Here is a 16,451-nt window from a genome sequence, read left to right as displayed (position 1 = left end):
ATATGTTCAACCAAATATACACTCATAAAAATCTAAGTATTTTGCCAAATATAACAGAATTATCATTTTTCATTCCTTACATATGATATTCCTTTGCTACATCACAGTGGCCTGTTCTTTTTTCTTTTTTTCTTTTTTGGCAACTATACAATAGGATGGCCTCCTGTTTAACTTTAGCTCTATTATGATTCCTAAGACTTTTTCCATTACTTTGTCAGTAATTTCCCATAATTTAGCTGAATAAGTGTTACCAGGATTTCAAGGAGACCTTACAAATTCTTGGAAGTTTATTTTATGCCCATAATACTTCCCAAAGGTAAGATGCCTGCTTCTATTGTCCTCATTCCCTTTTTTCTCCTTGCTTCCTCTGGAGTATAAAGTTTGTGGGATGGAAATTCAGTCTACCACCCATTTAATTGTTATTCCTAAAGTCACTGCCTTTCAGATATCCTCACTGAGGTTGGTTTAGAGAAACCACATCTTTCATTTGTCAGGGGAGAATTCTAGATTTTAGAGCTTCAAGAGGCCTTAGAGTTCATTTAATCCAACCCCCTCATTTTAGAGAAGAGGAAATAAAGATAAAAAGGCTTGCCTAAGATCATGCAAATAGTGGCAGAGCTAAGAGCAGGCCCCAAGTGTCCTCATCCCTTACCCCAGATCCTTTTATTTTGAATTTTGTTGTATAGAAATTTTTTTTCAGTTTTGTCCAACTATTTGTGACTCCTTTTAATTTTTTTTTCTTGATAAAGATCCTGGAGTGGATTGCCATTTCCTTCTTCAGCTCATTGTACAGATGAGGAAACTGAGGCAAGCAGGGTTAAATGACTTATTCATGGTCACACCGCTAGTAAAATGAATTTGAATTTGGGAATATAAGTCTTCCTGACTCTAGACACTTTATCTACTTTGACACTTAGCTACTCTTTTTGACTATATCCTACTATTTCATTTAAAGATCTCCACAATTTCACTTCTTATTTTTCTTCTAAGGTGTTGGTAATGTCATGCATCTACCAATTTAATGAACACATTTCTGAATTATATCATCCAGATCTTTTTATTAAAATATTAAATCACATGGGACCCTGGACTGAACCTTGGGGTACACTACTACTACAACTTTCCTTTAAACTTTCCACTCCTGACTAAGACTGGGTAATTAATCATTTCTCTAGAGGCCCCTCTTTCTACCAGCTGTGAATCTACTCAAAGGAATAATGTTATCTTTAAAAAACTTACATTAATATAAACGCACACCATGGTTTTCTTTTTTCTTTTCTTTTTTTTGGGGGGGGGCCTTAATGAGGGGAAAAGGAAAAAAAAAACTTGTCCTTTTCCTTAGGAAGATGCTAGTATATGTATCTGGTGCTTAAACTCATGAGTACTTGTTAGTGAAAGCAATGAAGTAATAAAATTCTCCATGGCCAGCACCATTTAGTAAGAATTGTGCCATCCACATTAATACTACCTTTGAGAGTTACACATCACAAGCTGAGACAGAACAGTCTGTTCTTTTGACCAGACTAAACTTTTTGCAGACTAATAATATATCCGTGAATTCAGTATTTGCTCTGAGGTAGGACTAGGCAGGAGTTGGAAACATTAATTGATGAAATATTGCCATCTCAGATTATTCTCATATTATGACTTTGAAAAGAACCTCTAAAGCTACAGAATAAACTCTTAAGCTGGCTATTAATTTCATTTTAGAGTAAAAGTAAATATTGAATTTTTTTCCTAGGTGTCATAGAATCCTTTACACAAATCAACCTGATATTTAATTCAGGATCCAACTGTCTCCTGGGAAATCATCTTAAGCCATGCATATGGCATCTAGAGTATCCATTTGTGCTGCTAAAGATGAGAATAATTAATATTGAAAATAAGTATAAGACTATTCATAAATGGTATAAAATGTTAAAGAGGAGCTTTTCAGATTTTGGTTTTGTTATATCATTTTTACTTGCAATTTATTACTAGTATCCCATATAACTAAAATTTTATTTTATACCAGGCTCTAAACTGTTATTTATTATAGCATCACCTCATCTACGATCAAGTTTTTGTAGTGATTGTTTCTAAGGAAGTTATTGAGTCAACTGATTGCTTTTCAGTCCTGAAAGTCTTCAAGGATCCTTCAGATGGAATTTCTTTTTAGGAGGTATGATAAATGATAAACCTTCAGGGTCAAGAGGAGGGGAGGGAGAGAGAGAGAGAAAGAGAGAGAGAAAGGAGGGAGGGAGGAGGGAGAGAGAGAGAGAGACAATCTGGCTATACTAATTGATCCAAATTGAGGTCAGAATGATTATAGGCTGAAGAGAAGGGAAATATTGCAATGCAGGAGGGCTCACAAGAACACCTGGAAACATGATACTCTTTCAGGGACTCTGATTGGGGTCTGGGAACTGAGAATGCTTCTTTAAATCATTCATGTGGTAGCACTCAGTCAAGTCTGGTTCTAGTTCATTCATCTTTGTTAGGGTTATCTAAAATCCAATATCTTTGAAAAGGGTAAGAATTTTGTTTGTGTAACTGTATTGTTATTTTATTATAATGAATCAAGATAAATAATTAATACTCTCAATGAAAGAAGCACTCTCTGGACCTTTGGTAATTTCAGAGTAAGACAAGTTAAAATGCCAATAAAGTCATAGATTTGAATATCTATTTCTCCAATGATATTACTTAGTACTGACTGTTTTAGACTAGTTGCACTGCATGATAAGGGGTTGGGGTGGGGTAAAATGCAACACAAGTTATATTTATACTTTATGAATCATCTGATAAGCCATAAGCATTATTAAACCATAACAAATTAATCAAGTTTTAGCTTCACTGTTAAATGGGAAGATAAATTTTTGGATCTTCCACCTTCCATGCTAATGCTATGTTAAGAATTGCTTGATTTTTTTTCTAAATTGTCCTAAGGGGAACTAAGGTTAGCTAACTGAGCTATGCTTCTCAGCTCTGACAGTTGCAAAACTCAAATCTTCTCTGACTAGCCCTTGCTTATGAATAAATCAGAAGCAGAATAGAATAAATATGGATGCTACAGGTAACCTGTCCCAGGTCTTATTGCTATTTTATAAAACTTTTAATATTAAGGAAGAATGTGGACTTTTAGAGGAAGGTTGAGGTCTCCCACTAGTATAGTTTTATTATCTATTTCCTCCTTAAACTCCAATGGTTTCTCCTTTAAAAATCTGAATGCTACACCATTTGGTGCATACATGTTGAATACTGATATTTACTCATTCTCCTATCTCTTTTAATCAGATCTATTTTTACTTTGACTTTGTCAGATAGCATTATTGCTACCCCTGCATTCTTTTTCTCAGTTGATGTCCAATAAATTCTGCTCCAGCCTTTTACCATTACCCCAGGTGTCTGTCTGCTCGGATGTATTTCTTGTAGACAGCAAATATGGACTTTTCATAGAAATAATGGACTAGATTATCACTTTTGGTCCTGGACACCAAATTAAGAACTTAAAGTGAGAATCTAGATGTAATACTCTTTTAGGAGGGGTGATGTCATAAATCTTCAGAGTCTGAACATCCAAAATAAATGAGAGAATGAGAAAGATCTGGATATAGTAATTGATTGGAACTGAGGTCAGAATGATTACAGGCTAGAGAGGTGTGTGTGTGTGTGTGTGTGTGTGTGTGTGTGTGTTTATACACACACACACACACACACATATATATATATATTAATGCATATATACATATGTCTGTATGTCTATATAATTGTATTTTGATATAACTAACTTTCCTAACATGGGTTTTTCATTGTACACTTAAAAATTATTCTGATAAGGGATTAATTGGTTTCACTAGATAACCAAAGGAAACCAAGACATCAAAAAAGGTTAAAAACCTTTATTTTAATGGAAAAACAATTCAGGCTTCCATCCTATATTTGAAATTCCATCATCCCTAAATTAGTTCTAAATCCTGGGTTCCTTTAAGAGATGCTGAACCTTTGAGTTATAAAGCTAGTTAATCATTCAATTGAGATTACTCAAAATAAGGACATAAATAATTATCAAGCAGGAGGAATGAAAGAGGATATAAACATAGCTCAATATGATTCATTCATAAAGAGAGATGGGCAATGTGTTTGACAAATACCAATTTGCAAGGAAGGAAAAGTTATTCTTTAATGATTTCATCAACTAAATATGAAAGGAAGAGAGGAAGTTTAAGGAGATAAGTCTCCAATATGTTTCAGTATTGAGTTGGACTTAACTGTTATTTGCTGTTATTTCTATGAGTACCAGTGTTGTACATTCTCTACGGCACAGAAAATAGCATCCATAAGAAAGACAAAAAGGAGAACCAGAAGAACAGGCATCATAAGACACAGTAATGATCTGTTCTTCAATATGAAACCCATTAAATGGGATTTCTCCTCCCATATGTAAAATGTTGGCCTCCAAAGATCAGATCATCATTTACTGTCAATTTGGTGTGAGATGGAAAAAACTGTTGACTCTTCTACATATGATGTGAATAAATATTTGGCAGTAAAAAAAGAAAAAGTGAGCTGTGTGTGATTTCTTTCTGAACATATTGCCAGATTAACTTGGAAAACAGAGTACCCTCCTGGGTCTGAAGAAAAGCAACAGGAAATGGAAATTTTGCCCTTTAAGAAGAAAACTCATTAGCTTGGTGTGACCGGAAGTAGCCACTACATTGGAGACATTCTCCCCCTTATTGAGAAGAAACTCATAAGGGAATTATTTTAAGATGCATTTGTTTTCTCCTAATAAGGATAATTATCTCCAAATAATCAAAGTGACTAAGTGCTTATGAACAGTACATTCACAAACATCTACAATTACAGACATAAGCTGACTTTTCCACTGTTAGCATAACATGATATTTTGCTGCCTCAAGACTCTGGCTTTCATTAAAGGTATGGGTGAGGCAAGAGGATCTTTGTTGTGACAGTTTAACAGTAATATTTTTTTCTCATTATGAGCAAATTGTGTCTTGGTTCTTTTAGGTCTGGAGAGCTTTTCCTGAATGTCTCTGTGACTTGAAATACTTGGAAAAGAGCTATTTCTGAAGAGTATATCTAAAATCCAGGCAACACAATACTAACATCATCTCATGTTTCTAATTTTGGTTACCAAATGTTGCTGAGTACCAGCTAAATGACCATTTCAGCTTTAAAGACACCTTTTTTTGTCATAGTATCTGAAATAGCGGGTTTCCAAATATGTATAGTATTTTTTCTCTCTCCCTCTCCATATATATATATATATATATATATATATATATATATATATATATATATATATGTATATGTATATATGTATACATATAGATAGATAGATAGATATCAAGATATATCTATATATATCAAGATATATATGTAGAATAATTAGGAGGGGCTGCATTTTCTTCTGACATATTTTATCAATGAATTAATTTGATTGCCTGCATATAGATTATTTAAATTGTGCATGAAATACTGCTCTTCTTTGAAAATATTTTTAATTTATAAATATATTAATTTAAATTTACAAATAAATGAATTAAAATGAATTCATAAAATAAATAAATGTATAAATTGAATGTATAAATATATACATAATAAATTTATATATTTCATATGTTATAAATATATTTATTTTTCTTTTTAGAAATGTAAATACAAACATATATGTTTTATTTACATGTTAAATATTACAAATGGAAGAGGGCTTAGACCATTTACGAAAACTAAGTCCGGAAGAGACCAGGCTTTAAATTACAAAGAAACTAATATAGGTAAATACAAGTCAAGTCAGTCAGTTCGTCAATGAGTCAATTAAGCCCTTACTATGTAGCAAGCATTGGGGACACAAAGAAAGGTAAAAAGGGGTCCCTAACTTTAAGGAGCTTACAGTCTAATGAGAGACACAACCTGATAGAAATCATTTGACTACTCATCCTTAATTTTGATTTCAAAGGGAAAAGGTGAAGGAAGGGTAAGTCTTAAGGAAGAAAAAGATTTCTGACCACTAACAAATCTTTAATGATAGGTAGCTGGCACCATAGTGCACAGTGTCAGTCTTGGAGTCAGACAGGTTTATCTTCCTGAGTTCAAAGTTGGCCTCAGACACTTGCTAGATATGTGATCCTGGGCAAGCCATTGAACCTTTTTTGCCTCAGTTTCCTCATCTGTAAAATGAGCTGGAGAAGAGAACAGCAAACAGCTCCAGTAATTGAACCAAGAAAACCCCAGTTGGGATCACAAAGCGACATTACTTAAAAAAAAAAAAAAAGAAACCTGAACAATAGAACCTTTATAAAGGATTTAACTGCTCTTTGAGGGCAGAAAATGTTTTTTTACCTTTTTTTGTTTGTCCAGATAATAACAGTGTGCTTGGAACATAATAAGAAATTGATAAATGCTTACTGACAACAAATATTTATTGCGCACATACTGTGTATAAGGCAATGCATTGTATGTGAAGCTTTGTGAGTTACTTATACCAGAGATATACATTTATGAATGCAGTGAATGATCTTTTTTTTCCAGCTATAGCCCTATAACCCATGAAGAAAGCTAAATTAATGGAACAAAAAGTTAATATCCCTTTTCAACAAAGAGATATAGAAGGATCACTGGATTTGGGGCTAGGAGATTTGAGTTTGATTCCGGTCTCTTCTACATACTACTACCTAGCCAAATCACCCAAGGATTCCTGTGGGCTTCATATTGACTTAGAAAACCTTAGAAAACCACATGCTTACATTTGCTATGTTTTTTTTCTATTTTTATTTATTTTGCTAAATATTTCCCAATTATATTGAAACTGGTTGGGTTGTACATGGAAGAATTGCATGAGTGTTTGACATCTCTGTTCTAAGTAACACTAATATTATAAACTGTAGAGTAGTTGCATTTCTACATTGAAACAAAGTGTTTTCTCTTCCAAGAGTTCCCTTTATCAATAAAATCACTAATCTGGTCTCTAATTTCCCTAAAGTAGGTAGATACAGCAGTTGAGTTGACAAGAAACCACCAAATTATATTTCTTTGACTTTTGCTCTGAACAATTTTTCATTGTCTATATTATACATTGCTACAAAATAAATTGCATAATAATTTTTGCATATAAAACATTTATTCAATTGTATTTTTTTGTCTTTCTTTGTATCACCATTGCTTAAAGAAGTGATTGGCATTAAATTTTTTGTTGTATTGTCATTTTGTTTTTTTAACCCTTATCTTTCTGTTCTAGAATGTATTCTAAAGCAGAAGAGTGGTAAGAGTTAAGCAACTGAGATTAAGGGACTTGTCCAGGGTCACATATATGAGGCCAAATTGGAATCCAGGATCTGCTGTCTCTAGATCTGTCTATTCACTTAGCCAACTAACTTCGCTGTTGTTTATTGACTTTACTGTAATGTGAGCCTCATTATCCACAACTATAAGGATTTCTTCTGTTTAAACTGAAGGTCTAAGGTGCCAATAAGCCCAGCTCCCTCTTTTAACTTATTGATAATTACTCACATCGTTGACCTAATGCCTAAGAGGAAATGAATGGACCTATATGTTAGCTTTAAAAACCCAAACCTATGAGGTGATGACAAATATCAATGTTATGTCTGGAAAATCAATCTCTAGAAATCAAATACTCCATTTTAGTGTTTCATTTTTCTAGGCAGTTCAAAAAGTAAATCAGAGATTAATAATGCTATGAGAATACCTGCATTTCTCTTCAAAAAAAAGATTCTATTTTCTTCAGTATAAAAGAATGGAACATCAAAGATTTGACTATAAAATTTATTGACTGGTATATAAGCAAGAAATGATACTGATGTACAACCGAGGTCTTCATATTCCTTCTTATAAGATTTCATGACATGTTACTCTTACCAAAGAATGAAGCTGGGGTAGTTTCATTGTTTCTTAAATACATAATATCCTGCCTTTTCAAGGGCTCTTTTAGCTCTGCAGTCACTGCATCATAGTCTAGCTGTTGCGTTGATCAAATAGTTACATTTAACCAGACCCATCTACAACTAATGCAAGAGACTGACTGACACATTACTGACTTATAGGATACATGCAAGTCATTTCTAAAGAAAGTCAACAATTATAAGAATTATCTTAATATACTAAAAGAGCTTTACTGATGGATATAATGCAACACAAGGGAGACTGTATCTCCCATCTATTTCCTGTGCCTAACATGGGAAATAGAAACAAGAAATCCAGTAAAGCAATGAAAATTACCAGAGGTGTTTTCAGATGAGATTTTCTATTGTGTTATCCTAGTCTTGTACTTAGTATTCAATAACATTTTCTCAAAGTATCCTGGGCATCCCTCTCTCCAAGTAGAGAATTTGGAGCTCAGGATTCCCAGGCTGTGGAGCATACAAAGAATGATTTAATGGATAATAAAATTCATAAAATATTGGGTTCCTCCCATGACTTCAAAATTGAACAAATAAAATAGATTAAATATCTCAATGTAATAAGTATATATCACATTTCTTGTGATTAGGTGGGAAATGTCAGATTCTAGTGATACCCACTGTATTGTTACTATGAAGTTTCCTCTTATACGGAACTGATAATCAGAAAGAATAACCTCTTCAATACTTTGAAAACAGGTCTCTCTTCAAATTACTTCTTTGAGGGCGAATGCCATTTAATGCTATAATTCTGATATGTACTGATTGTACAACTATACATACAGACTTTATGGTTAATATAAAATGTATTTTAGTTAGCAAAGAACATTTTATTTTCACCGTCAATTATGTAATTATGGAAAGGATGAAATAGGAAAATTTTTTCCAATTTTTTACCAGGGTCATATTTTCTGCACCAATACACCAGAAATGAGATATCCACTGCAACAACAGACCTTACTTCTTTAGAAAGACCTCCTTCCTATTCAAGCATATCTATATTCTTAGAAAGCATTTGTTTTGTTCAAAACTGAAAATATTACTATCTCCCTTAATTATAATATATCCATGTAATTAAACACAAATCAGCCAACTACGTTTAAGCTTATGAAGAACCCAAGCTAATTTAAATAATTCACAGACCCAGAACATAAATTCCTTCAGTTACTAAAAAAATTCCTGAAAATTAAAATAAGCATGAAATACTTGGAAACCCAAGTACTGTCTAAGGGAAAACTGTGCAAATGGAAAAGAATGAGGTTGAATAACTTCAAACAACAGAAAGCTCACATGGTATAAGCATTTTATAGGAATAATGTTATACAAAGGGGAAGGAAGAGCTAGTAAGAGGTTTGAACTTGGGCAAATGGGTCTTCCTGCCTTTGGGGCCAACGCTTTATCCATTTTGCCACCTAGCTACCCCATCTTTTGCCTTATAAATATTTTTAATTCATTTGTTCCACATATATTTATAAAGAATCTTTATGGGCTTATCTATGAGACATCAAGTTGAAAATGTCCAATGAGCAGTTGAAGATTCAAGACTACAGGGCAGGAGAAATTAGGACTGGACAAAATAGATTTGAGAATTATCTGAATGTATTTATGTATATATATAAATATATGTATATGTATATAGATAACATTCATATATTTTATATTTGTATTCATTTATTATATATTTATATTCATGCATTTATATTCATGTATTATATACATTTATATTCATATTATGTATATTTAAATTCACATATTATATATTTATATTCCTATTAAATATATATGTCCAAACAGAATTTGTCATCTTTTCCCCCAAACCCTATTCTTCTCCAAGCTTACCCATTACTGCTGAGAACACCTTTCTCTTCCCAATCTCCCAAGCTTATAATGTATGTGTCATCCTGGACTCCTCACTCACTCTCACCTCCACATTGACAACTCTTCTTCATTTTATCTTCTTGACATTGCTGTCTTCTCTCCTTTCATATAGCCACTGCCCTGGTCCAAGACTTTATCACTTATGCCTGCACTATTCCAACTGCCTTCTGGTTAGTCTTCCTGCCCTTCATTTCTCCCTAGTCCAGTCCATCTTCCACTTGGATTGCTATCAGAACAATCTTCTTACAGCACAGGACTGACTGATGATTTCACCCCCATTCCTTTGCTCATTAAAATTCAGTGTGTCTCCCTGTTCTCTTCAGCATCAAATACAAAACCCTCTGTTTGACTTTTAAAGTCCTTAATAATCTGAGCCACCCTATCTTTTCAGTCTTTTTACACTTTAAATCATCCCCTCCACCTACTTACTATATGACCCAATGAAATAGGCCTTCTTTCTATTCCTCACACAAGACACTCCATCTGTGGAATCTGTGCTTTCTTCACTGACTGCCTCCCATATTTGAAATTTTGTCCTTCTCATCTCTACCCCCTAACTATCTTGGTTTTCCCAGATAAAATCTCACCTTTTGTAAGAAGACTTTCCAATCCCTCTTAATGCTAGTACCTTACCTCTGAGGTTCCCCCCAGTTTAACCTCTTTATATCCTGGAAGTATATAGTGGTTTTCATGTTGTCTACTCCACTAACATGTAATTTCTTTATGGGCAGGGACCATGATCTTGCCTTTGTTTCTCTGGAGCTTAGCATAATGACTGGCAAATAATAAGTACTGAAAAAGACTTGTTGATTGACTAAATTGAACAGGTTTTCCCTAATGCGTAATATTCTATGCTTTGCTTCATAAACTCAAAAGTACTCTCTAGACCTTCCATAAATTGCACCAAAGTTGTTTCTGAAAGTATTTCCCCCTCTTTTGTACCAAATTAGGTAATTCAAGATCCAATGTTTCAATAATCAGTTTTGGTATATCATGGCAGGGAATATTTGCGTTTCAGAGAAAAACAGAATTCATGAAGTGTCTTTTTGTGTATATAAGTATGATAATTATGAGTTTACATTCACTGTTTCTGTTTCATTTCAAATTGTACCTTGCAATTAGACTCACTTGATATGTAGACAGGTCTAAGTCATATTTTATTAAAAAATTAAACTTCAGCAATTTGAAATTTTAGTTGTTTTTGTGCCAGAAAAAAATATTTGAACTACCACTCTAATGTTAGCAAAATAAATAATGGATTATTTGGTTGTGTTTGCGTGTATATGCACACATCTCTCCCCCCAAAGAGTCCAAAAGGCATACTGTTCTTAGAGTATGGTTTTGTACTTACATTTTTTTTCCTTCAAATGTTTTACTTTTCAAATTGATGTTTCATCCAAATCCTCTAACCTCAAGTGAAATAAATCTGTGAAACATCTCCAATCTGTATGTTGTACTGATAGCCTTATGCATGTCTGGGTTGGATTCAAGGCTCTCTTTCAGTTGAGATTCAGAATTGCCTCACTGGCCAATCAGCCTAATAATGTCCAAGCCCTCTGGGAGACAGATTTGGATGAATTCCTTCCCGTCATGAACCAGCCTTGAATCCAAATGTGGTAACAAATATTCTGCAGCCAAAATCCATCTATTACACTCACCTTGGAGCTGGCGGCCCTTGTACAAATCCTTTGTTTTGGTTGGGTGAGCCCTGGCTGTGTTATCGCATTTCGGCTGTTCATACCTACAAGAGAAGAGAAGCGGGGGTGGGAGGGGGGGGACGAGGAAGAGGCAAGAGAGAAAAAAACGACCAGTTGAGAGTTTGAAATATGCCTCCTTCTAGGCCTCACATGGTCACACTTAAACTATACACTTCTTTGGCTCTTAGCACATGCTGTGACACTTGGTTCTCATGTTACAATGCTCATGATTTATTACCTGGATTCTTTGGAGAAAATTTAATTGTGGTGAGCCTGTTGTACTTATCTTGTAAGAAGATGTAAACTGTCTGTGGCTGTTGTCAATACTTTGAAATCCAGTGTCTCACACAAGATTGGATATTATATTCAGAACACCTTCCTCCCATATTACCAAAATAGCTAAGATGTTGAGAGAGTTGATTTTCTGTTGATACAGAATGTGATTTCTGATCTTATCTTTCTGTATCATTGTCCTGTTTTAATTATACTGGGCACATGCCAGTGTTTAAAGGTTTTATTTTCTCCATTGGGAATCACCTTAAGGTTATCTTTCTGTATAATGCTCCTTTTCTCTATAATATAGAAAAGGAAAAAAAAAACATCTTCTCTCTTAAGGGATTGTCTTTAAGTGTCTATCCTTCTTACTTCCCCAGAGAATTCAGACCAATTCTATAGGGGACTCGTTCTGTGGATCATGATGTAATGAATGTAATTTGCTCACTGTCTCCCTTCCCCTCGCATCCTGAATGGCTTCTTTGATACCAGAAAACATAACACCCATTCACCTTTATCTAACTTTGCAAGTAATAATTTAATATGCCTTTTCAAAATGTTGGTTTTGAGATTAGAGTCCCTGACATACTCAAGCAAACATCTAAGCTATCAAATTTTAATCAAAAGCCCATTAAATTATATCCTTTTGAAATCTGGTAATGTTCAGTACTGTAAGACAAAGAAACATATCCATGATTGTGAAAACTCTTTATATAAATGTACCTCTTACCAGAGTGCTCCGCAATCTTATTGGAACACTATGACACATAGAAAATGGAAAAACAAAAAGTTCATCAAGAAGCTAGTCACTAATAGGGATCCTAGGTTTTTATTTTTTACCTATGTTTAATTCTCTGAGAGCCCTACACATTTCACAACTAAAAAGCTCAGTTAGAAGCAAGAAGGAGATGTAGAAAAGGAGGAGTGTAAGTGTACTAGTTGGGGGAAGATTGGCTATCCATAATGGACCTCACTCCCTATGACCAGCTGTAAAATTTAGACTTGTTTCACAATGAACAATCCAAGAAATGTGAGCTGTAAAAGGACAGAAGGTTGCCTTTAACATGGACAGATGACTAATTAATGAAGTGGAACGATGCCTAGAAAGCACTAATGATGGAATTCCCATTGGAGGCCAAATCACTCCAATACTTTGAAAAAGCATCTTCTCACAAGCCCACATCAAAGGAAAGCACCGCAGCATCATGTGCTACTACATAGCTCTAAAAATTAAAACACTGATATCAAGTAGGTATGGGGATGCCATTGAAGCTCATGAGTGTCCATTACTTTTAATATTTAAAAGATTGATTCTGAGAGGAATCATAATAATCTCTATCTGTGTATTGTGAAATGTCTCAAATTAGAAGACTTGTGGATTGGAACTTAGCCATCCCTTCATAATACTTCTGGTACTTTTCCAAGAATGAAGAGAAGAAAAACTTATGAATAAACTGTAACCCTGATGTCTAGGTATGCAAAGGTGTATATCTAAACCATCTACTCAAATTGCCAGGATCTCACCTTTGCTTCAAAAATTATCATAGAACTTCTATAACCCAATATGGTATCTATTCCAGTAAATATAGGTCATGGCTTTTGGACCCATAGAATAGAAACTCAAAATTCAACTTCTCCCTCCACCCTATTCCTTGCTGTTTATTTTAGCCTATTTCGACTTGACAAAGTGAAAATTTCTGGATTGTCTAGCTGCCCATCAGATACCATGCTTTCTGCCAATGTGCAATGTAATTTCATGCTTAAGAGACTACACATACACCACAAGTGAGAAAGGCACCCTATGGAATCAAGAATAGAAGCCGCTTTGATCAGGAGGTTAGAATGGTTGGGATTCTGATAGCTGATGGATGAACTCTTCCATCAGCCAAGAAAATAGTGAAAGAGAAGTCTCTAAGTTCTACACACTAATGTAGTACCTGGCAACCAGCCTGGTCCTTGATTAATCTGATACCCCACTTCAACGATTTTTCCTCTATGTGAATTAGTATGCAGAACTGAAACTTTCTCCTCTAAGTTCCACTTTCTAGTCCAGACAGAGTAGGATTACACGGGAACTCTGTTTCTGGACTTCAAGCAGATTCAGAAAATATAGAAGGAAGAGGCAAAAAGGAAGAATCTGATTTCTACAATCAATACTCATCTATTAAGCATCTACTAAGAACAAAGCATTGTGCCTAAGTGCTTTATATGTTAAACATAAAAACAATCAAATTCATAGGTGCTACAGTCACTCCCTTGGCTTCTCAGTAACCAATTCAACTGGAAATTTTTAACTGAAAATGGTGCAAGAATGTACTGTTTGCCTCAGAAAAGGTTTTTCATTCTTCATATTTCTAATGTTTGACTTACAGATCACAGAAGATTTTTTCAAGTCATTTTTATGTCATGTAGTAGAAGGAATACAGAATTTACAGTCAGAGGATCTGAGTTCAAATTCCATTTATATGACTCATATCCTATGTGAACTTGGCCATATCACTTAATCTCCATGAGCTTCCTTCTATATAATGCAGAGGTAAGACTAGGTGACCTTTCCAAACTTACTCTCACCTCTAAGTTCTATAATCCTAAATTTCCTCTGCTCTCATATAGAAGAAAAGACAGTAGTTTCACATGATAGAACTGTCATATCTATTTCTTTGTTTGATTTTGAAACTTTTCCTTTAACTCACTATATTAAGCACCTACTAAGTCCCTGAAATTGAGCTAGGTACTTTTTATTTAAAGAGAAGTATGCAGTATCCTCTGGGATAAAGAAGACATGTCCACAGATAAGTAAATATAACATATGTGCAAAGCTACATACGTATTGAAAACAATTGGGTGTTAGAAGAATTAGCAGGAAAGGCAGAAATGTTCAACCTATAACCAAAAGATAAACCGAGAGAATAAGATGTTTTCGCGAAGTTATTTTGTTTCTTCAAAGAGTTCAAAAGAAGGTTTATTCATTTTGAATCTGAGAGCATACAGAATCAGAAGATAGTTTTGGACAACAGAAGGCAGACATAAGAAAAAGCAGAGAGAAATTAGTAATTGACTAGCCTATCCTAAAGCTGATTAAGTATGATTCCTGACAGAAGGAAACAATTTTTGAAAAAGCAAAGTAAAAAAGATCTCATCAATAGATAACAGAGGAGAAAGACCAAGAAAGCTATGCTTAGTACCATATGACTGTAAAAGGTAGCAGTCAAATCATATTCTGAGACAAAAAAGATTAAGGAAGAACAGCTTAAATCTGGTAATTAATGGAGTAATCATTTGGCAAATCAAGTATCTTCTCTCTTGGTTGACAAAGGGAGAGTTGGAAGATATTCCCTGAGCTGGCAGGAGCACAATGTGTGGGTCTCTGGTACTTTTCTATCCCTGAAACCTGGAAACAGTATAGATTGGGGGGAAACCCCCCAACTTAGAATAGAATAAAAATTGTTGGAGTAAAATAATTGTTTACAGATTCTTTAGAAATAGAGTATAAATGCCGATCTCATGATTTCAGAGTCAGTTTGATGGTTGAGGATTAAATACTCATGGACTCCCACTAACATAGGTTGACAATTTGTCAGTGACATTCCATCTCTACTATAGTTTTAAAGTTTGAGTTCTAGTTCTGTAGTTGGTCTAGTGTCAAGTCTATGGAAATAATATCTCCTCTGAATACATAGGAAACAAATAAATAATGCTTCCTGGAGATGACGGTTTCTTACCTTATAAATTATTACACAAAGACAAAAACAATGAAAATAAAATCAAAATTGATCTCACACCACAGCCTTGTAAAGACTGATGGTGGCACTGCAATGGTTTAAAACTAGCTCCCATGATGCTTTTGCAGAAACCAAATCTCAATAGTTATTCTAAATAGTTTTATTTGGAATCTGGTATTTGCCTCAACCTACATCTATTCTATACTCTTCAAGGTTCTCTGCCATCTATGGATATTTTATATCTCTATTTCTCCAAAGCAGTGGTTCCAAAGAGACTGCCTATGAAATGGGCTGAAGGGTTAGGCAAGATTGCAAACTATTTGGGGTTGATTCTTATATAATATTATCAGCTGTCTCTTTATACTGTTGGTTTCTAGGAATTTGGATTGCCTTGCTCCATCTCCTAAGTATCAATTTTAAGTACTTTGAGGATCTGGGATTTTGTCAATGTGGGTGTTTCTATCTGCCATCCCTATCCCCATGATAACTATAGTTGCATACAACTTTGGTAATTATATTCATGAGATGCTCAATCCAAAAATATTCATCCCCTGTCCACTAACCATCTGGTAATGAGTGAGACTGATCCTCAGATGAAAAAAAATGTGGCCTATTAATAAGAGGTTTTTCGGCTTATTAGGGTCAGCCAGAGTTTCAACTTTGGTAGGATAGCTTTTGAATGTCTAGAGTCACTTCCAAGCCATAATGAGGCATTTGGGAAGGATCTTAATTGGGGGAAAACATATAAATAAATGGAAAGACCTAATGGAAAATGCCAAAAAGCTGATGTTTGGACAGTAGACATGTAGTTATATTTCTAAATCTGGATAAATGTAAAAACAACTCCATTTATAAAATATCAACAAGAATGATACATTCATATAACACCTATCTTTAAGGGTCATTCATCTACCCTTGAACTTGGATAAGGTCATAGATGGTATGCTCATCAGATTCATCAT

At 34.3% G+C, this 16,451-nt stretch overlaps 1 protein-coding gene across 4 annotated transcripts in view; it reads right to left on the bottom strand.

The window, feature by feature from the left end:
• Window positions 1-16,451, bottom strand: part of SMOC2 (SPARC related modular calcium binding 2) — a 276,372-nt gene that overhangs the window by 56,809 nt on the left and 203,112 nt on the right. For all 4 annotated transcript variants that reach the window (XM_007484917.3, XM_007484915.3, XM_056819061.1 and 1 more), the window contains one exon: window positions 11,456-11,538. In XM_007484917.3, the coding sequence (XP_007484979.1) occupies window positions 11,456-11,538 (83 nt within the window). The remainder of the gene's footprint in view (window positions 1-11,455; window positions 11,539-16,451) is intronic.

Source organism: Monodelphis domestica, chromosome 2 (assembly GCF_027887165.1).
Source record: "Monodelphis domestica isolate mMonDom1 chromosome 2, mMonDom1.pri, whole genome shotgun sequence".
Classification (NCBI taxonomy): Eukaryota; Metazoa; Chordata; class Mammalia; order Didelphimorphia; family Didelphidae; genus Monodelphis; species Monodelphis domestica.
The sequence above is the reverse complement of the archived record's forward strand: the minus strand, read 5'-3'. Positions and strand labels throughout refer to the sequence as shown.